Here is a 20,670-nt window from a genome sequence, read left to right as displayed (position 1 = left end):
AGCTATTAGATGATACAATAAGCAGTTGACTTTATTTCCTGAATACACTGACCCATCGTTAATGATATTGGTATTGGTGTGCGATGTACATAATGTTGCCTATGTGCATTGTGCCGAATTACATAGTACTTTACAGGAAAGTATAGGATATTTCTATCATTTTGTTCTAAATCTTGGAGTTTATTTTTCCGGCTGTTAACTGCAAATCACTGCAAATCATATGGCTTGTTTTAAGGTTAAAACTAAAAAGGTTTGACTAAAGACAAGTAGGACTATAGCCAATTCGTTAGGGGTAAAATACCGGCAATATTTCCACACATTCTTTCTCTCCATCCATCAATAAACTCGACAGCGAAAGGGTTAAAGAAACTGGAAGTGCAGCAGTGAGCCCCCTCCTCCTCCTCCCCCTCCTCCTCGTCTCCTCCCTCTGTCTGCTGGGCCCATCGGTCTCCGAAGGAAAGTTCCTGACCCTTAAATGCTTATTTTTCATCAATTATTTCACGCACACTCATCATTGTCGGAAGATTTTGGAAATAAACGCCACACCTCCCTGCTTTGAGGAAATACAAATCTGTAGCTTATCGTCAAACGATGCCAAGGTGAGTGTAAAGCCGGTTTACCCCTTCGCTGCATTTACCACTTTTTGTGTTGCTGAAGTGTTACTAAAAGTTACATATTATCAAAGTTTGTAAAGCTTCTGGAAAGTTTTTGTCGCGCTGCTTTACGTATCCTGGTGTGGTCAACGTAAGCAACCCACCCAGTGTGTTAACCCATCAGACACTGCACGCTATGTTAGCAAAACAACGGTTAAACACGTTTATTATGATAATGTAATGCTACTTGACATTTTGACACTCAAATATAGTTTCCTTTAGTTTATTACGCGTAAAGTGTGACCCAAGCTAAAGTGTTTAAGAGTGAAATAAGATAAACAGATGGTTGCCGAACTATTTCGATTTAGAAATCGCACATTAGCTACATGTTGTACAGGAGGCTTTGTGGGAGGAAATGACATTTTTAATAGCGGGAAAGTCAATGTGTTACTAACTTCACTGTAAAACCTGTCATCTGGTGAAATATAACCTTTAGGGTGCAGGGCAACACGCCCCAAACAAGTCAATAATATGTGATAACTTCACATAAATGTCCCTCAGTATTTCTCAACAGGCTGCTAAGGGATGTCCACGTGTGTCCAGGCTGGGCAGTTGCCATAATAAGCATAATCCATTTCCATGCCATGCATTCCTCACTGAGAGGGTATTCCTAAATTGGAGCTGGGGTTTACCTTCTTCAAGCTGTTCCCCTCACTCCCAGCAGGTCTGGGCATGTTTGCAGTGTAAAAACGGACATACTTTGTGGGTGGATTCAAGGATAATTGAGTGGTGTTATTGAATTATCAAAAGGGTTATTTATAAATGTTTTTTTTCTTTGGCTTCTTGCCTGACCTATGCTAACAGCTCCCAGCAGTCTTCATGTATTCCCTGATTTTGCAAAGATACAACAGTAACACTGCAGGTTAGCCCGGTGATCAATGGCCTGTATGTGTTCCAAGTATGCAGTGGATGTGCAAGTATGCTGATTGGTCATGCTCACTGCATTACTGAGAATCCTTTTACTGTGTGCAAAAAACCCCATAACTCTTATTGTTTTATTTTACGGTAGCCATGAAGTAGAAGTCCTTATCTACCCTTGTAATGTGTTGACAATGGGTAACAAGTGACTTTGAAATGCAAGTCGTCTGTTAATTTTTTACCATTTACCATTACCTATTCTCAGAAAACATTTAGTAAGGTAATTTTATGTTCCGTCATTTTTCCTGTAAAAGGGGTTGGTTCTGATAAAAAATAAAAATAAATACCTGGGCGGTAGCAACAGGATCTGTTCTTCATTTCATAACTGGACTGAAGAGAGTCATACCACTTCACATACCTGCTCATTGTGAAGTCAAATGACAAAACAATGAAGTTAAGTTTCTGTTTTGTTCTGTGGTATGCTTTCTCACATTTACTTCTCTCTACAGCTTCTGACCTCACTGCAGCCGTTCTTACTGAAAGTTTGGGACTGAGAAGATGCGTTCCAGTGTGGATGTACCACCAAGCGCAGTTGGAAGAGGAGGTGCTGGCAGCAACAACAGCAACAACAACAATAACAACAGCAGCAGTGAAAACACTGGAAACTCAGGTTCCCAGTATGCACTCTGTGCTCTGGGCGTTGGGCTTGTTGCCCTGGGCATTGTGATGATTGTTTGGAGCGTGGTACCTGCAGAAACGGCTGGAAACAGTAGCAGCATCGATTCAGGAGAGGAGAGTGGTATGAGCGGAAGGAAACACAAAGCGTCCTCCGTGGCCTTTGTGTTGGTGGGCTCCGGGGTGGTCATGCTGCTGCTGTCCTTGTGTCTGGGGATGAGGAACAAACAGCGGGAGCAGCTCATGCTGCAGGAGGCTCAGAACCACAGAGTGGCAGCTCGGGAGCAGGTGGAGAGAGAAAAGTGAGTCCAGCTTTTGTTGTTGTTATGTCTGTTGAACATTATGTAAACGGCAAATCCTGTGCCTGTGAGAATATTTTGCTGGTGCATTTGTTTTATTTATTTTGAATATTATTTTGTCTGGTCAGAAATATAATTAACAGATTTTTTTGGGTGGGTAACATTTCCCATTATTTGAATCCATGATATTGATAACAAGGTCTAGTATCCTTTTCATCAAAAGCACAAAGCACATATGCCTCCTATTTTACCAATGTTTAATTTTAGCTTGCGGAATTTTCATGACTTTGTCTGTCAATTATTTGCTATTTACTTAATATCATTGCATTTTCAACTAGTGCTTTTTTTTTTTAAATACCCAAAGCTATACAGCTGTGTTGGTGTTCCAATTCCACTTATGCAGTTTTTAAATTATTTATTTAATAGATTTTTGCTATGGGTTCTAATAAAAAAAAATAACAGACTAGCAGGGGCGCTTTGACAGTAATTTTGGAGGAGACCAAAATGAAACCATATGCAACATAACAGTCACTTTCATAGAATAATAATAAGAAGGAGAACTGAGAAGGAGTGTTACACAGGCATTAAATTAACTTAAAATATTTGTATTCATATTATATAATGATAACTAAATGTATTATTAATTATCCCCCTCTCCCTTTTAAGATCAAGCGCAGAACCTGACAGATTTCGCAAAGTTGTCCATGTGTCTCATTCTTGTCTATATGTTTCTTTAAATGTCTGCAGTGCCGAGGAGCAGGCCCAGCGGTACGCCGTCCCCAGCTACGAAGAGGTCGTGGGCAGTGGCCAGTATCCTGTCAGTCAGAGCAGCCTCCGCCCAAGCCCCTCCCAACTGCCGTCCTACGATGACCTTGTCCAAGTTGACGGGTTACAGTATGAATTTGAGGGGTCAGAGGTCACACCTCCCGGATCACAGCCCGCAACGGCTCCCCCTGCTGCTGCTTCCTCATCAAATCGCAGAGCTGGGAAAAATAGCCGCAAGCTCCTCCCGATCAAGATCCGCAGGATTAAATCTGAGAAGCTGCACATGAAGAACATTGATAACTCTCAGCCGGCAGCTGGATTCAGTATAGAACCGCTTACCCCTCCGCCGCAGTATGAGGATAAAGTGCCTCCGATTTAATATAAAGCTGATCGTGTTTAAAACAATCTACTGACTTTCCTGGAATCCTCCATGATTTCCTTTTGTGGATCTGGATCTGCGGTTTTTAAACCAAGACTTGAAGAGGGCTCTTCCTGCAGCCCATTCTCAGTGAAACATTTTTATAAGACACTGTTTTGTTCTAACTTATCACTGCGTGCCACATCACTCTGAAGCACAGAACAGAGAAACCTTTATATTTTTCACTTCTCTGAAACGGACAGTGAAACACAAACTTGCTGGAACCTCCCTCAGTGTGACAGATTCTTTCCAACTATGGCACTATGGACTAAATGCACACACCAAATGCAGTTTACTTCATGTCATTGTCTGATTATGCTCGTCTTTAGGTTCTTTGTTAGGAGGTGAGTGGGCGGTGAAAGAGATCATAGGACATCGTTTAGCGGTTATTGTGAGGATTTGTATGCAAACTTAAATAGATATGTGCAGGTCACTCATCTTGGGAAGTAGGTGCTGTTTGGGCAGTGTTCCACCCTGGGAGGCCTTGGATTACTACCAGCGGTTTACCAAATGTATGCTTCACGGTGACATTGTAATATGTGCTCAGCTGGCTTGACATGATGTGGTAGGCCTCACTAAATCTGTCCCTTCTCTAAGGTTGTGTTTTTTGATAAGCTGTTCCAAAATCAGGTGTCATTTGTTCTAAAACATGCATCATGAAATAGTATTTTTACTTCTTAAAGCTGTAGTAAGGCATTTTGACCTCTAAAAGGCACAAAGATGCTTAAACAAACTCAACATCAGCTCATCCTTTTTATTGTTTCATTGCTAACACGTTAGTAAATGCTGGCTAACTGTAGAACGAGATTAGCATGCTATAAGAGTCTTGTTTCCAGGTAAGTGAGAAATGAAAGTACCAGATTTATTTTTAACTCTGGTTTGGTTTCAAGCAACTCAAGGAAACATAGATGTGTCTTTAGCTTGCTAAACCCTCCTTACTTTTAACTCATTTATCTTGGATCTCTTTCGCATTTCTCATGAGACTCAGCCATAAGTCTGCTGAAACAAAAACCTAAACAATGGTCTTTAGAGTCTGAGTGTGCAAACAAACAGACATTAGGAAATGTAAACTACCTGTCAGTTAGTGAGATAATGGGAGGGGACTGTGATTAATTTAATGGCTGAATTTTTTTATTTATAGACGGTCTAATTTCATGAGTCTTTAAGGAGTGCCTCTGCTAACCCCCTGCAGGAGACTGAGTTTGCCCAACAGTTGCACACCCTGAAGTGTAGTGCCTTTTGTGTTCATAACAACACTGCTGCTTCTCCAAAAACATTTCAAAAGGCATTGTATGACTGAACCTGAGCTCTGATGTTGCTCCTCCAATGCAGTGTTTAAAAAGAGAAGGAAGGAGGTGAGAGCATAATAGAACGAGCCATTGAATAGTTGAAGCCTTCTCCCTGTAGCCATGGTGAACACTGTGGCACTGTGAAGGCAGTAGTGTAGTCTGCTTCTCTCCCCTGCTTGTTTGCCGCACTCTGCCAGCAGAAAGACTCTTTGACTGTGCAGCTGCAAGATAACAACAGCAGCTATTGCTCACTCACTCGCTCACCCCCATTCGTCTGACCACAGTGGGGCTGATTTCACTCAGAAGTATGCAGAGAATGAAGCAGAACAGAGAAAAACTGTTCAGGGAAGTGGCTTGAGATCAAACGCCGTGCACTATTTCATTATTACCTGTCAATCTACGATTTACCAGACATTCAAATGAAAGTTTAAATGTTGAACTAAAGATTGTTTCCTCTTTTATTTCATCATATATAAGTCCCTTTACATCAGTGACTTCATCAACTACATCTACACCATGTGTTTGAGTAATGTAGTTAATGCAGAAACGCTCCTCAATCATTTTCAGCTGGTCATATTATATATTTCCAGGTAGAAAAAAGCACAGTTATCAGGCCTTTATTCTTTAGTCAGTACTGTCGACATAGTCATCGTACCTCATTTTGTACAAGACCATTTATTTACATGATTGATTTTTATATAACTGTGTAGTCAACATGTTTTACATGGATGATCATTTAGAAGTCAGTCCCTTCCTGTTTTACGAGTGTCTAGAACACATGCTGTTCATTTATCATTGCTTTTTTACTACTTAAATCCATATTTCTTTTATATGTACTGTGAAACTGTGCTTTTCTATGCTAATTCTATATTTGTTTGTGGAAAATAAGAGTTTTTCTTTGAAGAGTTAAACAAATGTATCTCATGAATATTTAATGAGAAATAAAAGGAAGTATTTGTTAATTACTCAAGGTGTTTAAGAAGTGTATTTTGCCGTGATTACTACACTTGTGTGTACAATACAATGTTGACTTGTATAATCCCCTGAACATTTAACCACCATTTCTAACTTTGTTACTGTTCACAAATGCTTAGTTAATATGCAGCTACTGCGCTGTAAGCTAAGAACCGTCTGAAGGCTTTCTAGTTGTCAAGGCCCCTGCATGGCAACGTTAAAAAAAAAAAGGCTGTTAAGTGTCCAAGGCATGGACAGTTCTTCAGCTTTGCCTTAACAAACAAAGTCTTTGCATTCGCTTAAGAGGTGGGAGATGTACTTAGATATTGTACTTAAGTAAAAATAGAAGTACCAGAGTGTACGAATATTCCGTTCAAAGTCCTGCAATCAAAATGTTACTCAAGTAAAAGTACAAAAATATTAGCATCAAAATATACTTAAAGTACCAAAAATAAAAGTACATCTCAAAATAATATATATATGATATGTTTTGATTATAATTGTTGATGCATTAAAATGTTATCAAAGCTGATAAAGATGCAGCTAAAGTTTTAATGACTTATTTCCTCAAGGTAGATTGAATTCATTCCAGGGGTAACTAAAATCTGATTTAAGTGTTGATTATATTTCACATCATTTATCAAAATCTGTAAAGTAACTAAAGGTATTAAAACAAAATTGTGGACTAAAAGTACACTATTAACCTCTTAATTGTTGTGGAGTAGAAGTACAAAGTAGCACAACGTTTAAATACTTAAGTAAAGAACAAGTACCTCAACATTAAATGTACTTTACAGCACTGATTCCTTGACTGAAGAAGAGTACATTTTATTTTATTTGCTAGGAGGAAAATGAGAAACACATTAATCACTGTTGTCCTTATTGCTGACAGAAGCACTTGAATAACTTCTTCAGTAGTGGGTCATAGCCTGCAGAGTAAACAACATTAAACACAATTACAATACACTTCCTGTTTTTGGAAACCAAGGCTTTTGTTTGCTTCAGGTGACATTGTTTATGCTGGCAAGTAATCACAAAATGAAAATGTTCCTTACTGTGTTGATCCAGTCGATGTAGGAGTTGATTTTTGTGAAGACTGTCGGCTTCTGGAGGACATTGCAGCCTTGACCGGAGCCAAAGCTTACGGCGCCGTGGACGACCCAGGAGCCATCTGGGTTCTGGCAGTTCAGGGGCCCACCAGAGTCTCCCTGCAGGTCAGCACGCACACTATTGGACAGCAGCTCATACACAGACACTAAGAAGGTACGACTACTAGTGATCACTTTTTAATCATGAACTGTTCTTTTACACAAGTCTTTTCCTTTAATCTTCCTCATTGAGTTTTATACTGTGCTAAATGGAAATTATACAAATTACATGACTCATTGCTCAGGAACGGTTGACCCATCTTCAAAATGAGAGGAAAAAGTACAAATTCCTGGAAAGTATTGCCTCTAGTGTTGTTTATTATTTCAACATTGTGTTATTTAACTTTAGCTCAGAATAAACTTCCATATTTTCCATCATAACTTCCCAAAACTCACTCTACTGCCATCTGACACGGATTAAGTTATGGTCATAATCATCTTAATGTTCAAATGGTAGTTCATTGTCAAAAGCAACCTATTTTGAATTGAACCGCTCCTTGTTATGTTGTTGAAACACTGTAAACACTACCTCCATGTCACCTCATATGGTAGCACAGGCAAGTTGGATGCCATGGCATAATGTTGCTATCTTCCCCAATTGCTTTAAACTACTGGTTTCCAAACTATTGCCCGGGGGCCAAATGCAGCCAGTGGTCGATTTTGAATCGGCTCTCAGCAAATTAAAAAAATACAATGGAATGTGGCTCACACATGGAAGTTGTACTTGTCTTATATTGTATTTCTTCATATTTCCCCTTATTATATGCAATCTGCGGATTCGGTTTCAAAGAATGAGCTGCCAACTCTTTTTGTAACACAATAAATGAAACCCTTTGGACATGAAGGTTGTTTTTTTCTTATAGCATATTCAAGTATCAAACACAATTGACCTACATTTGATTGATTTTGCTAACTTATAACTTAACCTTTCAGTTAATATACCTCACCTCTAGTGAGCTGCCAGCCCTTCGTATATTTGTATGTGGCCCTCAGTGAAAAAAAGTTTGGACATCTCTGCTTTAAACAGTTTAACAATGTTAATTTGGTTAGCATGTTAGATTCACCCAGTTAACATTGATGTGCTGCCAGCTTGTTTTGACTGTAAAGGAAAAGGGTTTGTGATCCACCTCTGTAATGGATACAAAAGTGTGTTAGGCATTGTTGAAAGAGTTGGATAATATTGAATAAGAAGCCAGGGTCAAAACAACAAGAGGAAAATATGAGGGAATTGTGCAATCGCTGTCTGCTATACCAGACAGATCATCACTGTCCTGGAAAATAATCTCTAGAAAAGGGCAGTTACCCTGTTTACTGTTTGATCATCAGATAACTTTCCTGTGTGAACTCACATTACAGCCAGCCGTGATGCCGTCCCCTCCAGCACAGACCATCTTGTCCGTTGCCAGGACGCTCCACCAGTCGGGCTGTGAGCAGGTCTCTTGGCCGACCACAGGGAGCAGAGCCTGCTGCAGGATGTCTGCTGCAGGACCGCTAGCTGTGGGGGAGAAACAGGCTTAGCTCGGGTAGGAAATGAGATTTTGCTTTACAGGGAGGTTTACTCAGGGGACAGGTGGAGTGCTGCTGGGAGATAATGTTTTGCTGTTACAGATAGTGTCCAAGGGAGAGCCAGATGATTTCATTTTGTACCTAAATTAATGATATTCCGAGTGCTAAACTGGATTATACACTCTACCATTTATAGCTGTGTATAGAACAACTTTACAGACAGCTTTGATACAAAAAACTCTCCCCTGAGTCGAAACTTCTAACTAAATCTTTACACTCTTCCAAAGAGTGCTCAGGTCCTTACATTTTGGTAAAATATTAGAATCTTATATGACCATCACATACTATGTCTTCATTCATTTTGTAAAGTACTATATACATGGCCAATTGTTGATTCCATTTTGAACAGAATTGATCTCACAGTGATATAACTTGTGTGGTAGTATTAAATGGACAATTTCCATTACTTAATGATGCATTGTTTCTACCCACTGCCAGTTTCCTGTACTTACACATTATTTATATCAAAATATGATTATCTTTTCAGTTGGTATTTTGGTAGTAACTTAAACCCCACATGTATGGTTTAAGTTGGTATTAGACCAATTAATTCCTGTGAGATATCTTTTGCTTTGACTTCAGTATTTGACCTACATTGAGTGACATGTGCACAAACCCTGACTCAACACCTCTAGCAGACTTTCAATAAGTCCAGTGAGGAAATTTGCAATTCAGATTGATTCTGCAGAGGTGCTTTCACTCACTGGAGAGCCGACCCCAGCCGCTGACGTAGCAGGGGGCACCGTGGGGCAGGACCACGCCTCGGGCTGGGAGGCAGGCGGGCATGATGGTGTCAGAGAAGGTGACGGGGGAAGACAGCTTGATAAGGGCGATGTCGTTACTGCCGAAGACAAACAACACACTCACAGTGAAGAAGTAATGACAACAAATCGATGGTTTGCTGCGTCAACAGTGAACTGATACTCTGCTAACACATGGCGTCCTGCTGATTCTGCTCTTCACCAGGACTCCTTAGGTGTTATTGAGCTGTTTGAGTGTGTGTTACCGGCTGAGCATGGTGTTGTAATCCTCGTGACTGATAATTGTGGCTGCCCTGCGAGCTATCGAGCCCTCCTCGCTGGACCGCAGGCTGTGTTTACCCAGCTCCACTCTGTAGTTGTAGCGGTCACTGTGGGATGGCAGATGACACGCGGTTCAGACACAAGTATTGACTTTCCCGCCTGTGTGGACAACACTGTGTTTAAGCCGATAGTGTACTGCAAATGTTTGGTAGTCCTGTAGAGGTAATGCGTGGAGACCAAGCTGTTTTTAAAAGATAAAATGGTAATATTGTGGTTATCCTTTTTTATTAAGATACTAATGAATACTTTACTGTCAAGAAAGACTTCTTGAACTCCTCTAAATACTGTTCTCTTCTTTCTTTGGTCCAGGCATGGTGGCCCTGCTGTTTACTGGAATACTCTGGTTTTCTTGTCAATTCCAAAACCAACATCTCTCACAGTACCGAAAAATGCTTAACTCCTAATCTCCTGTAGGGCTGAAGAGTTTTACTGGCACAGATCTTTGGTTCGGCATAAATGCTATTTTTGAACTGGGGATCCAAAAACACTAGAGTTTAAGTGAATTATGATTAGTAGGGACTGTTCTAAATTGTATACAACTATCACAGGTTATCAATTCAACAAATTAGAAAACTTTAAAATTATCATTTGTATATCAATGACACACTGTGTTACTCAAATTCTCGAGGAAAACGTGTTATTTCTGCAAGCCTTCACAATGATTGAAGAATTTAAAAACAATAAAATGAATTGAAGTAAATGGGAGCTGTGTTCAACAGCAAAACTATATCCAAACATCTCACAGAACACATGCAATATAAACTTTATTTGTCAGCTGTATGCTTAATACTTCCAAACCCATACATTTTCACCAAAACTTTGCTATTTTAAACACTTGTGCATTTCTCGTACTGTGCACGCTATTCATCCCTGCGAGTCTGGGACCAGTCTGAAAGTTTTTCTAACTGTTGATGTTTTAGCAAAAATGCATGTGTTTAGAAAGTGTTAAGACTTGCATGAGAGTGCACAAGTTGTATAAAAGTTTGTAAACAGATGTTTTGAAGTCATTTTCCTGTTGTCGAACAGGGCCATCTTTTATTTCCATTCATCAAGACTTTGCTCTATTTTTGGATTCTTCGTTTACAGTGGAGGAGAGAAACCAACATTTTTTTCCTCAAGGATACAGACTAACATGGGGTGGGTTTGTACAAATGGTCGTTTTGTAAGGAAAAAAAACCTTTTCCTTATTTTTTTCGTAATCATTAGAGGCTTTAATAAATATCTTGCTCTTTTTTAACTGAGAGTATATCCACAACCTTTCCTTCAGGGTAAGTTTGACATACTTGAAGCAGTGTGCAGCAGTGAGGACCCAGTCAGATGAGATGAGGGTGCCTCCACAGACGTGCCTCCAGCGCCCACTGCTGTCCGACTGAAGAGAGATCTGAGCACAGCAGAGAGAAGACAAGTGTGCATTAATACACGTTCGAATTTCTCTCCAACAAGCTACACATTCATTTCATCTATCAACCCTATATGTCTTCTCTGGAGGAGTACTTATTATCATGAATTAAGCAGAACTAAAAAAAGATTCAGAGTGTAAATGTGTAAAAACACGTGTCACTTTTTTATCTGTAGTGGTAATAATGAAGTGTTTTCTGTGCTCTGTGGTTGTCAGAGTGAACGTGTTTTACATATTTATGGTGTTTTTTTTACCTGCCAGGGCCAGCTGTGAGGCCTGGCATCCTCTCCTGCCACCACCCTGGTCAGCACAGGAGGGAAGATGGGGAGGCCACATCCGTAGGCTGGGACAAGGTGAGTAATGTTTAATGTGATTCTCGCACCAGGCTAATCATGTCAAGTTAGTGGATTAATTATAGTCGAGAATTTGCTTCACTTAAGGTTCAGTTATGCTTAAACAATTGCCACTTTTCATATCATTATTATTTCAACGCTATGTTTATTGAAAAGTTCACATTTTATATAAAAGAAAAGGCACATGTCTACAACGCTCTGTTCTCTGCATTTGATATTAGGTCCCTCTGGAAACATACATTATGATTATAAGTGCAATAAGGAACTGTTCACTTAGATTCTGCTACAGAAAGTGAGTAATTTATCTGAGAGTAGTGAAACCGTCTTACCACTAGCTACCAAAAAAGCGAATACCACCAGTCTCCTCATGACTGTAGGGTGTGTAGTGTGTGCTTAAACCTTGTGTTAAAATCAGGCTTGTATTTATACTGATTGTTAGCCACCTCCAAACAGTGGGTAGACTGTCCTGGAAAACCTGGCTGTCACATGCAGAAAGTCAAACAAGTGGTGGAGTCTGAGAACACAGCATGTGTTTACCGAATTTTTCCCAGCACTAGTGTTGTTTGGAAACATTTGATGTGTCTTACTTTTTAAGTGTACTGTTTATGACGAAATCAAAGTGCATTTAGATCCAGGCAAAAATGGTACAAAACATAAAAGAAGACATTCACTTTTATTTATAGTTCAACATTTTATCATTTTATTATCCCAAAAGCGTGTCCTCTCAATAGGCCACCATTGTCTGTGAAAGAAATTATAGATGTGTTAGATTTAGTGCAGAGTGACGATGTAAGAAAAAACACATTTAATTGATCCAGCTATTTTCTAATATTTATTAAAAAAGATATTCTTTTTTCAAATGTTTCAACAACAGCTCATAAGACAGTATAAGAGCCCGGGAGATATTCACTTACAGTAAAATAAAAACAGATAATCTTGACGAAAAAAACAAAGAAATACTTAGTAATAGTAAAATATATATAATAATAAATACAAAAAACAGTAAAGAAGCTTAAGGAAAAAATTAAATTGCTTTAGTGGGAGTGTCAGGAGCTTACAGAGCTGATCCAGTCGATGTAGGAGCTGACTCGGGTGAAGACAGTGGGCTTCTTGGGGAAATTGCAGCTGAGCCCGGAGCCGAAGCTGACGATGCCCTGAACCTCCCAGGCTCCATCAGTCCTCTTGCAGTTCAGCGGGCCGCCGGAGTCACCCTGAGTCATGTGAGAGGACACATATGATGTAAACTCCACAATTAATAGTGACGACACTCAGTGACTGTTCTTGGAATTTACATCTAACGTTACTGATGATAACTTACAGACATTTCTATTTATATGATCTTAGACCTTTCAACTGAATCACTTTCTCTGAAATACTGGGGGGGGAAAAAAACATTTGAGGAAGGATAGTTTTAAGAGTTTTGGAAAAATAGCATACAGTGGATGAAAAAATCTCAGCTAAAGGACTAAAATGTACTGACTATTAGTGTTTCTTATCGATGAATCAATAAAATCTCCATCATTCGGCAGAAAAAGACAAAAATAATTTTTCTGACACCATCAAATCCAACTTACATTTAATAGCTTTTATATATTTTAGTTTGACCAAAAGACACATTTTTTTAAATTTGTATGACTATCAAAAAAAGACAAAAAAGAAAGTGTCATCTTGTGTCATATTGTGTTGTTTTACACTCACGTTGCAGCCAGACACAACTCCATCTCCACCGGCGCACACCATGGTCTCCTTCACCTGAGCCCCCCACCAGTCAGACATGGTGCAGGTGGCGTGGTCCACCACGGGCAGGATGGCCTGCTGCAGGATGTCAGCGATGGGACCTCCGGCTGTGAGGAGCAGAGATGCTCAATAACTCAACTTCAGCTCAGGTAAAAGACTGTTGAGAAACTTTAGGCGAACAAATCATTTCTATCCACGTTTTTACTGTGGATAAAAATATATATACTACAAATACCTGCGCTTTTTCTAATCAGTTTATCTTTTCTTATTAATCAACATTATTTTTGTAATGTCTGAAACATGTAGGCTTGAATACTAAGATACTACTCTACACTAACCTAAATACAAACAAGCTGTTGGTATAATAAATCATATAATTTACATGATTATATTTATTGATATAATATGTGTTTTCTGCCTATTAATGATAAATTAGTGCTATATTGTCCTCCTACACTTGACAATAACCTTCATTCTATGATATTTCAACTGAAACACATTTCAAGCAGATTTTGTCTCAAAGAAAGGCAGGAGATGGGGCACTAACTGTAGATGCGCCCCCATCCAGTGACGTAGCACGGCTCGTCATGGGGTAGGATAAAGCCAGCAGCAGGCAGACAGGCAGCCATGATGCTGTCAGAGAAGGTGACAGGGGACTCCAGTTTGATCAGGGCGATGTCGTTACTGGGGAGGAACCATATGTTAGGATTCATTATTACATAATTCTCAAATAAGTCTCAAAATTCATAGCCACAACATCAATGAGAAGTAATTTCTTTACCGGATGAAAAAGGAGTTCCATTTCTCATGCACAACAATGTTAGCGGTGCCCATGAACACAGCGTTCCCCTCTGTCTCTATCAGGTTGTGCTTTCCCATGGCCACTCTGTATTCCCTGCCACTGCTGCAAGTTGACAGAGAGAAGAACATGAATATATATAATTAAGTGCTGTTCTAAATTTGGTCTCTAGATTTGAATCATTTCTTAAAGAAAGTACAACTGTATTGAAAACACATTTAATAACTTAAATGCGTGAACAGTTTCTGTCTCCACTGTTTCATACCTGATGCAGTGAGCAGCAGTGAGGACCCACTGGTCGGAGATCAGAGTGCCTCCACAGGTGTGTCTCCACTCGCCCTCTCTATTGTACTGCAGGGAAATCTAAAACACATATATGAACATATGAAGGTATTTACCCATTAAATGCACACTGACTTCGAAATGTTATTTTCTGACTGTAATCTGATGAACTTATTTGTTAAGCGTTTGGTTTATTTCTTCCTTTTCTTTCAAACACATTGCCTTTGTTTTGTGTTTAAACATTACTCTCATGCATTTCTTCTCTTTATGTACAACACTGCAAATTGGCATGGTGTTTCAGTGATGCTACACAAATAAGCTTTCCTTGCCTATTTCAAAATTCAACAATTCTCAACACATACTGTTAATTTACTTTACTCTTATCAAGTCAATAGTCTAAAATGAGTCTATTTCAGACAGATTTATTATCTGAGCATGTTTTACCTGCCAGGGCCAGCTGTTAGGCCTGACATCTTCTCCACCAACCACCCTGCTCAACACAGGGGTGAAAGTGGACTGACCGCACCCGTAGGCTGAAAGGGACACATAAACTCTTTTAAAACAAAACTGTTCATCTGCAAGTCCAATGTCTCTAACAATGCTGTGTGTAAAAGATTCTTACCACCAGCGACAAAGAGAGCAAGCACCACAAACTTCATCATGCCTTGAATCTACACCGTTTGCTGTTTAATATGTGACATATTTATACATTTCATGGTGTTATGCAACCTACAAACTGGATCAGATTCCTGGAAATGTTCCTAGGGTTGGTTGGGGCTGTGAGATAGTGTTCGTCTGCCAAGGTTGGTTGGTGGTTCGATTCCCAGCCCCAACAGTAAACATGACAATGTTTACGTGGGCAAGATACTTAACCCCAAATGACTCCCGGTGGCATGGCCAATGGTGTGTGTTTGAATGTTAGCTTTTCTGAGCAGGTGGCACCTTCTATGGCAGCTTTTGATTAATGTGCCAGAAGGGGTGAATGCTGGCTTGTAAATGTAAAAGCACTTTGAGGTGTTGTAAAGACAGGAAATAGAGTCTATTGACCATTAAACATCACCCTTTGATACTTGGGTGGATAGAACAGCAACAACAACAAAACAGCAATACATTACCGAAATTATTAGGGCAAGGTCAAAGTGTCCTGAAGTTATGTTTCATTTTGGATTTGTTTGTTGAACAAGTCAGGGAAATTGAGAGTTTTTAGTTGTTACCATCAACAGCTAGAGTTGATGCAAAGAGACTTACTTTGTATCAAATAAAGTCCTCCTGCTCTTGAGTTCCTTTACAAAGAAATTCATCCTGCAGTAGGTGAAGTTTCCTGTGACTGTAAAGCACTCAAATACAATTAAGGAATACAAAGTCCTTAGGACGATGTAATGCTGCATGTATCTACACAAAAAGAAGTCTGCTCATTTGGTTTGATTTGATCTGCTGTTACTATAATTGCAAATAAATAATGTTTTTCATAACCAATACCACTGTGTATGTATAACTATGTATAGCTATCAATAAAATAAATATTACTTTAACATAGTGTAATTCGTTTTCAGTCTTATGCTTTTATCTGTTAATAATGTTTTTTTTATTTGCTGCCTAAGTGTTTAATGTGGCTAAACAGCATATAATCATATTAAAACAACTATGGGAGATCGATTTAACTTAAATGCTTTAATATGCAATCATAGAGACAAAAATAAAATGCTACTTTTTCACATAACAAGGCTATGGGTACGGGTAGACTGATTGTTTTTTAAATCAATTTATAACCACCATAGATGTTTGCTGTTAAAAGCCCTGACCAGCTTGGGTCAAAGTGAAACATCTGTGATGTTCACACAGAGTTTTGGGAGATAAGGTGTATTTAGGGATATCTGTGGTTACTTATCTTCAAGGTCGATTTATTTTTTCCAACAACTTTTCCTGGCTGCTCTGAGGTAAATGTTATTTGGGGTAACTTCAAGCGCTATATAAGTGGACACTTCCCTCTGGACTTTTACACATTCACAATGAAATTCGTGATCTTGGCTTTGTTTGTCGCTGGTGGTAAGCGCTGATGCTATTCTGAATATTATTAGACCATTAAATGTGTTGCTACATCGACTATCCCCATTCATTTAACATGAAATTGCCTCGGAAATTGATATGAAGCATTACGTTTTAAGAATTCACATCTTAACATGGCTAAAAACTCATTTGAAACCTTTTGTTGGTTAAAAAATAAGAGTATATATCACTTCTGGACATAAAATCACCATTTTTTGTTTTGTTGTTTGTTAGCCTACGGGTGTGGTCTGCCCACCTTCACCCCCACCATCACCAGGGTGGTTGGTGGAGAGGATGTCCGTGAGCACAGCTGGCCCTGGCAGGTATGCCCCTTTAAGACCTCTCATTTAAATTCTACGTCTTATCCATTCCCTTCCATTCCCCAAGTCTTTAAACATGTCACTGTTTGTTCTTCTCAGGTATCTCTGCAGTACAAGAGTGGCAGCAGCTTCTACCACACTTGCGGAGGCACTCTGATCTCCAGAGAGTGGGTCCTCACTGCTGCTCACTGCATCGGGTATGTTTCAAAAATAAAATAAATCTAAAATCTTGAAGGTATAGAGGTAAAGGGGACGAAGAGAGCCAGGAAGGGCCTTTCGTAGACAGGATGAGTGAGGCAGAATATAAGTAAAAACAAGTTAATTTACTGTCGTATTCAGGTATGTAAGATTTGAACTTAAGAAGGCTGTTATGAGCTGTGGGCACTGATAGTTAGTTTATTACTTTCTTTAAAAAAGGGCAAATAAATAGGCAAATTAAATAGAAATCAGAATAGGTGATCCCACTTTTTGTTTACAATCGCAGTAATAATTTAAACACTTTCAAAGTTAAGTGAAAACTATGTTTGCAGCAGACTACCTTTATCAATATAAACATAGTAATGGTTATTAGTGGGTTTGTTGTCCTTTTAAAGTTTCGCTAAATAGATCCCTGATCAGAGCAAAACTGATATTTGTTTCTGTGTTTGTTTGGGCCAAGCAGAAGTCGCACCTACAGAGTTTACCTGGGAAAACACAATCTGAAGAGCGACAATGAGGGTGGTTCCATCGCCATCAGCCCCTCCAAGATCGTCGTCCACGAGAACTGGGACTCCTACAGAATCCGGTGGGCTCAATCATTCCCCTCTATCTTATAGACTATGCTAATGTCCTCTCCATGCTATTAATGCTCAATAACATTTTGTTTCTGTATGTGGTATTTACATTCCTGCCATAGTAATGACATCGCCCTGATCAAGCTGTCAACCCCTGTCACTTTCTCTGACAACATCATGGCTGCCTGTCTCCCCAACTCTGGTGACATCCTGCGTAACGATACTCCTTGCTATGTCACCGGCTGGGGTCGTCTCTGGAGTAAGTCCTTAATGTATATATAGAAAAAGGAACTGGCAACCAAGGCTGGCAACAATAATGTCTCATATTTTTAAAGTTGTATACATTACATTCTCAAAGTTGTGTGAGCACGGCAATGTATTCCAGCTTCTCTTCTCAGTTTTAAAATGCATTTGGAGTTACACAGGACTTGATATCAAACCAATAATCAAAACTATGAATAGGAGTTACTTTTTTTTAAGGGATTACATATTTTCTTACCATTTCAACCAAGCAGTCACAATTATCTGCTCTGAATAAAATGGAACATTAATTCATACAAGTTCATACAAAAGTACCAGATTTATATTTTCTGTTGTTCCTTACAAAATGTAATGATCTTTAAGACATGTTTTATTTTACCCACTTTTGAATTAAAAGTGATCTAGTTGTATAAGCTGGTCTTGCAGCCCAGAATCTGAATACCCTGTTCTCTCTGGAAGCTGGAGGTCCCATTGCTGACATCCTGCAGCAGGCCCTCCTCCCTGTGGTCAGCCACTCCAACTGCTCCAAGTTTGACTGGTGGGGCAGCCTGGTCACCAACGACATGGTCTGTGCAGGAGGAGACGGACAGCTGGCTAGCTGCAACGTGAGTCTGATTAATATTATTTTAAAAACACATCTAATGTTAAATTACAGTAACTGTAAAACTAAATTCCAGAATATACTGAAGTTCATTATCATTTTCTAAAAGCATATGCCACCTTATGTAAATTGTTTTGCCCAATATTGCATTTGTCTCTGTTGCCCTACAGGGAGACTCCGGTGGTCCTCTGAACTGCCAGAACTCTGATGGCTCCTGGGACGTCCATGGTGTGGTGAGCTTCGGCTCCAGCATGGGCTGCAACTACCCCAAGAAGCCCTCTGTGTTCACCAGGGTTAGCGCCTACATCCCCTGGATCAACAACGTGAGTGACAATGCATTGGACAGCAAAGAATTAGTCCAAAGAATATACATTTTATACATTTGTTTATTGTCTGACCATCAGAAATTGATTTTTGATATTAGACAGAATTCAGAGAAGTTGTTGTATTCAAAGAAGAAAACAATATATTTGCCATTTCTACTGTCTGAAATCATTATCAATCAATTGTACAATTTATGAAATACTACTCTAATGATCATCTCTGCATTTATGTGGGTTAACCAGAAGCTTGGAGAGTTGAGTGGAGATGAGTTTCGGTGCTCTACTGCTCTCTAGTGGAGTGTTTTAAAAATATTCACTTTATGTTTTCTTTTCTCGCCAGGTGATGACCATGAACTAAGATGTTGGTTGGTTTGAGTCAATGTTGGTTTTTGCACTTTATCAAATAAAGAATGTAGTGGCGAATACAATGTCTTTTATTTATTGTTTTACCTAGTTTGAACTAACCGTATAATTTTCAAATGAAGTCATATGTTCATTTTTGAATCATCTTCATTTAAATGGCCTGATAGGGAAAAGCTATCACTTTGGCAAATTATGAGATTCCCTGACTGTTGTAGAATTAATGTTATGTTTAAAGATCCCCCGTAATAGACATTTGGTCATTGAAAGCTAGGCATAATGCCATTCTCAATTTATCTTAGTGTGCGGACCACCATATATGTTTGATCAGTAATAATCATCCTTGGAAAAAACAAGGATACCTTTCAAATCCAATATGAATACATTTGGTTTCATATGACAGAAATAGTGATGTTTGAAAAATAATTAAACAAACACAAACATTTAGTTTCCATATACAGTAACCATTTAGTGTAAACATAATGTCCTATCATAAATTTGGAAAAACACAACTTATTACTAATTGAGTTTTTGGAGAAAAAAACACAGGATATAGTCTATTAAAATACAACACATGCATACAACACAAACATACAGAGTACTGTGTTTGTTTTATACCAGGGGTGCCCAACCCTTTTTGAATCAAGATCAACTTTTAAAGTTGATAGTGTGTCGAGATCTACCAAGCCCTATCGGAAGCCATAGCGTAGCCACAATTAATTGTGCACCTATATAATAACACAATGTTCTGACACAAAGATCAAGTTTGCACAATAATAATAAATTTATTGAAGTAAATGTACGTCGTGCAAAGAATAAGCACACGTAGGCCTAGGACTGGCCCGTAACAACACAACAACATACAACCCAATTAATACAATGCCTAGTTCAAGTTGGATAAGTGGTTCTCTACCTTAATGGGACTTCTGGCACTGAGAGGAGGAAGCTAGTCTCTCATAGTCCGGACAGTAGGAGCTGAGTGCCAGCCGTAAGCAGGCCGCAAGGTGGTCATCAGTCATGGTGGATCTGTATTTTGACTTAATGATTTTCATATGTGAAAACGCAGACTCACACAAATATGTTGATCCAAAAAGTGCAGTCAAATTCGTTGCAGTTTGTCTGAGGTTGGGGTACTTCTCTTTCTGCATTAGATTCCAGAATTGGACATTTGTGTCAGGTGTAGCTCTTGATTTGAGCTCAATGTCATTATTTAGTGTGAGGATCTCATTATCAATAGCACCGCTATCCAGGTTGAAGAGTGATGCCACTTTGGACGTTATACAATCCACATCTATATTTTCCCCAAATGGAAAACTGAGAAAACTGACAACAGGCTCAATGGATGCAAAGTCAGTAAATCGCCTGTCAAATTCTGACAAGATGCTTTGCACTTGATCATCATAACGTGCACTCTCAAGCTCCGCACAGTCTTTGCCCTGATGCTTAAGTTCTGTGTCCATGTTCTTACCCTGCAGCTCTAGATTCAAGTTATTGAGCTTTTCAGCCAGATCAGTAATAAAGGCTGAATCCAAGAGCCACTGACTGTCTTCTAGCTGTGCATATTCAGCATGGTTTGAACGTTTCAGAAATTCTTTAATTTCGGGCAACAATTCAGAAATCCGTTCCAGAAATGTACCTCTGCTGAGCCACCGCCAGTCTGTGTGCAGCAGCAGATCTGTGTGTTCTGCACCGGTCTCCTCCAGTTGCAC

At 39.3% G+C, this 20,670-nt stretch overlaps 4 protein-coding genes and 1 long non-coding RNA gene across 6 annotated transcripts; 3 read left to right on the top strand and 2 right to left on the bottom strand.

Moving 5' to 3' along the window:
- Positions 1 to 396: 396 nt before the first annotated feature.
- tmem51a (transmembrane protein 51a) lies at positions 397 to 5,922 on the top strand. Its single transcript, XM_063882209.1, has 3 exons — positions 397 to 599; positions 2,021 to 2,488; positions 3,233 to 5,922. The coding sequence occupies exons 2-3, from the start codon at positions 2,070 to 2,072 to the stop codon at positions 3,627 to 3,629; spliced, it is 816 nt and encodes a 271-aa protein (XP_063738279.1). The 5' UTR covers positions 397 to 599; positions 2,021 to 2,069; the 3' UTR covers positions 3,630 to 5,922.
- Positions 5,923 to 6,510: 588 nt separating this feature from the next.
- On the bottom strand, positions 6,511 to 11,845 carry LOC134863614 (chymotrypsin-like elastase family member 2A). The gene is made up of 8 exons (XM_063882236.1): positions 11,789 to 11,845; positions 11,361 to 11,449; positions 10,991 to 11,088; positions 9,632 to 9,754; positions 9,330 to 9,466; positions 8,409 to 8,554; positions 6,967 to 7,119; positions 6,511 to 6,840 (listed from the first exon to the last, which is right to left on the bottom strand). The coding sequence occupies exons 1-8, from the start codon at positions 11,826 to 11,828 to the stop codon at positions 6,823 to 6,825; spliced, it is 804 nt and encodes a 267-aa protein (XP_063738306.1). The 5' UTR covers positions 11,829 to 11,845; the 3' UTR covers positions 6,511 to 6,822.
- Positions 8,634 to 11,460, top strand: LOC134863620 (uncharacterized). 2 transcript variants are annotated; one of them, XR_010165688.1, is made up of 4 exons: positions 8,634 to 9,501; positions 9,592 to 10,844; positions 10,975 to 11,112; positions 11,368 to 11,460. It is a non-coding gene; the product is annotated as an uncharacterized LOC134863620 (long non-coding RNA). The 2 variants fall into 2 exon arrangements; XR_010165686.1 differs by having other exon boundaries at positions 8,634 to 10,844.
- A 268-nt stretch (positions 11,846 to 12,113) lies between the features above and the next one.
- Positions 12,114 to 15,034, bottom strand: ela2l (elastase 2 like). The gene is made up of 8 exons (XM_063882223.1): positions 14,900 to 15,034; positions 14,722 to 14,810; positions 14,261 to 14,358; positions 13,978 to 14,100; positions 13,744 to 13,880; positions 13,158 to 13,303; positions 12,518 to 12,670; positions 12,114 to 12,201 (listed from the first exon to the last, which is right to left on the bottom strand). The coding sequence occupies exons 1-8, from the start codon at positions 14,937 to 14,939 to the stop codon at positions 12,184 to 12,186; spliced, it is 804 nt and encodes a 267-aa protein (XP_063738293.1). The 5' UTR covers positions 14,940 to 15,034; the 3' UTR covers positions 12,114 to 12,183.
- A 1,129-nt stretch (positions 15,035 to 16,163) lies between these two features.
- Positions 16,164 to 19,029, top strand: ela2 (elastase 2). Its single transcript, XM_063885487.1, has 8 exons — positions 16,164 to 16,323; positions 16,558 to 16,646; positions 16,743 to 16,840; positions 17,305 to 17,427; positions 17,539 to 17,675; positions 18,137 to 18,282; positions 18,449 to 18,601; positions 18,942 to 19,029. Exons 1-8 carry the CDS (start codon positions 16,287 to 16,289, stop codon positions 18,957 to 18,959), a joined length of 801 nt encoding a protein of 266 aa, XP_063741557.1. The 5' UTR covers positions 16,164 to 16,286; the 3' UTR covers positions 18,960 to 19,029.
- Positions 19,030 to 20,670: the final 1,641 nt, after the last annotated feature.

Source organism: Eleginops maclovinus, chromosome 1 (genome assembly GCF_036324505.1).
Source record: "Eleginops maclovinus isolate JMC-PN-2008 ecotype Puerto Natales chromosome 1, JC_Emac_rtc_rv5, whole genome shotgun sequence".
NCBI lineage: Eukaryota > Metazoa > Chordata > Actinopteri > Perciformes > Eleginopidae > Eleginops > Eleginops maclovinus.
The sequence above is the reverse complement of the archived record's forward strand: the minus strand, read 5'-3'. Positions and strand labels throughout refer to the sequence as shown.

Coding starts and splice junctions, on each gene's coding strand:
- tmem51a (XM_063882209.1), top strand. CDS start 2,070: ATGCGTTCCAGTGTGGATGTACCACCAAGCGCAGTTGGAAGAGGAGGT. Junction 2,489..3,232: donor GAGCAGGTGGAGAGAGAAAA/GTGAGTCCAGCT, acceptor AAATGTCTGCAG/TGCCGAGGAGCAGGCCCAGC.
- ela2l (XM_063882223.1), bottom strand. CDS start 14,939: ATGATGAAGTTTGTGGTGCTTGCTCTCTTTGTCGCTGGTG. Junction 13,881..13,977: donor TGGAACTCCTTTTTCATCCG/GTAAAGAAATTA, acceptor GTTCCTCCCCAG/TAACGACATCGCCCTGATCA. Junction 12,671..13,157: donor GAGTTGTGTCTGGCTGCAAC/GTGAGTGTAAAA, acceptor CACATGACTCAG/GGTGACTCCGGCGGCCCGCT.
- ela2 (XM_063885487.1), top strand. CDS start 16,287: ATGAAATTCGTGATCTTGGCTTTGTTTGTCGCTGGTG. Junction 16,324..16,557: donor GGCTTTGTTTGTCGCTGGTG/GTAAGCGCTGAT, acceptor GTTGTTTGTTAG/CCTACGGGTGTGGTCTGCCC. Junction 17,676..18,136: donor CGGCTGGGGTCGTCTCTGGA/GTAAGTCCTTAA, acceptor TCTCTCTGGAAG/CTGGAGGTCCCATTGCTGAC.
- LOC134863614 (XM_063882236.1), bottom strand. CDS start 11,828: ATGAGGAGACTGGTGGTATTCGCTTTTTTGGTAGCTAGTG. Junction 11,089..11,360: donor CTCACAGCTGGCCCTGGCAG/GTAAAAAAAACA, acceptor TGCTGTGCTCAG/ATCTCTCTTCAGTCGGACAG. Junction 9,467..9,631: donor TACAACACCATGCTCAGCCG/GTAACACACACT, acceptor TGTCTTCGGCAG/TAACGACATCGCCCTTATCA.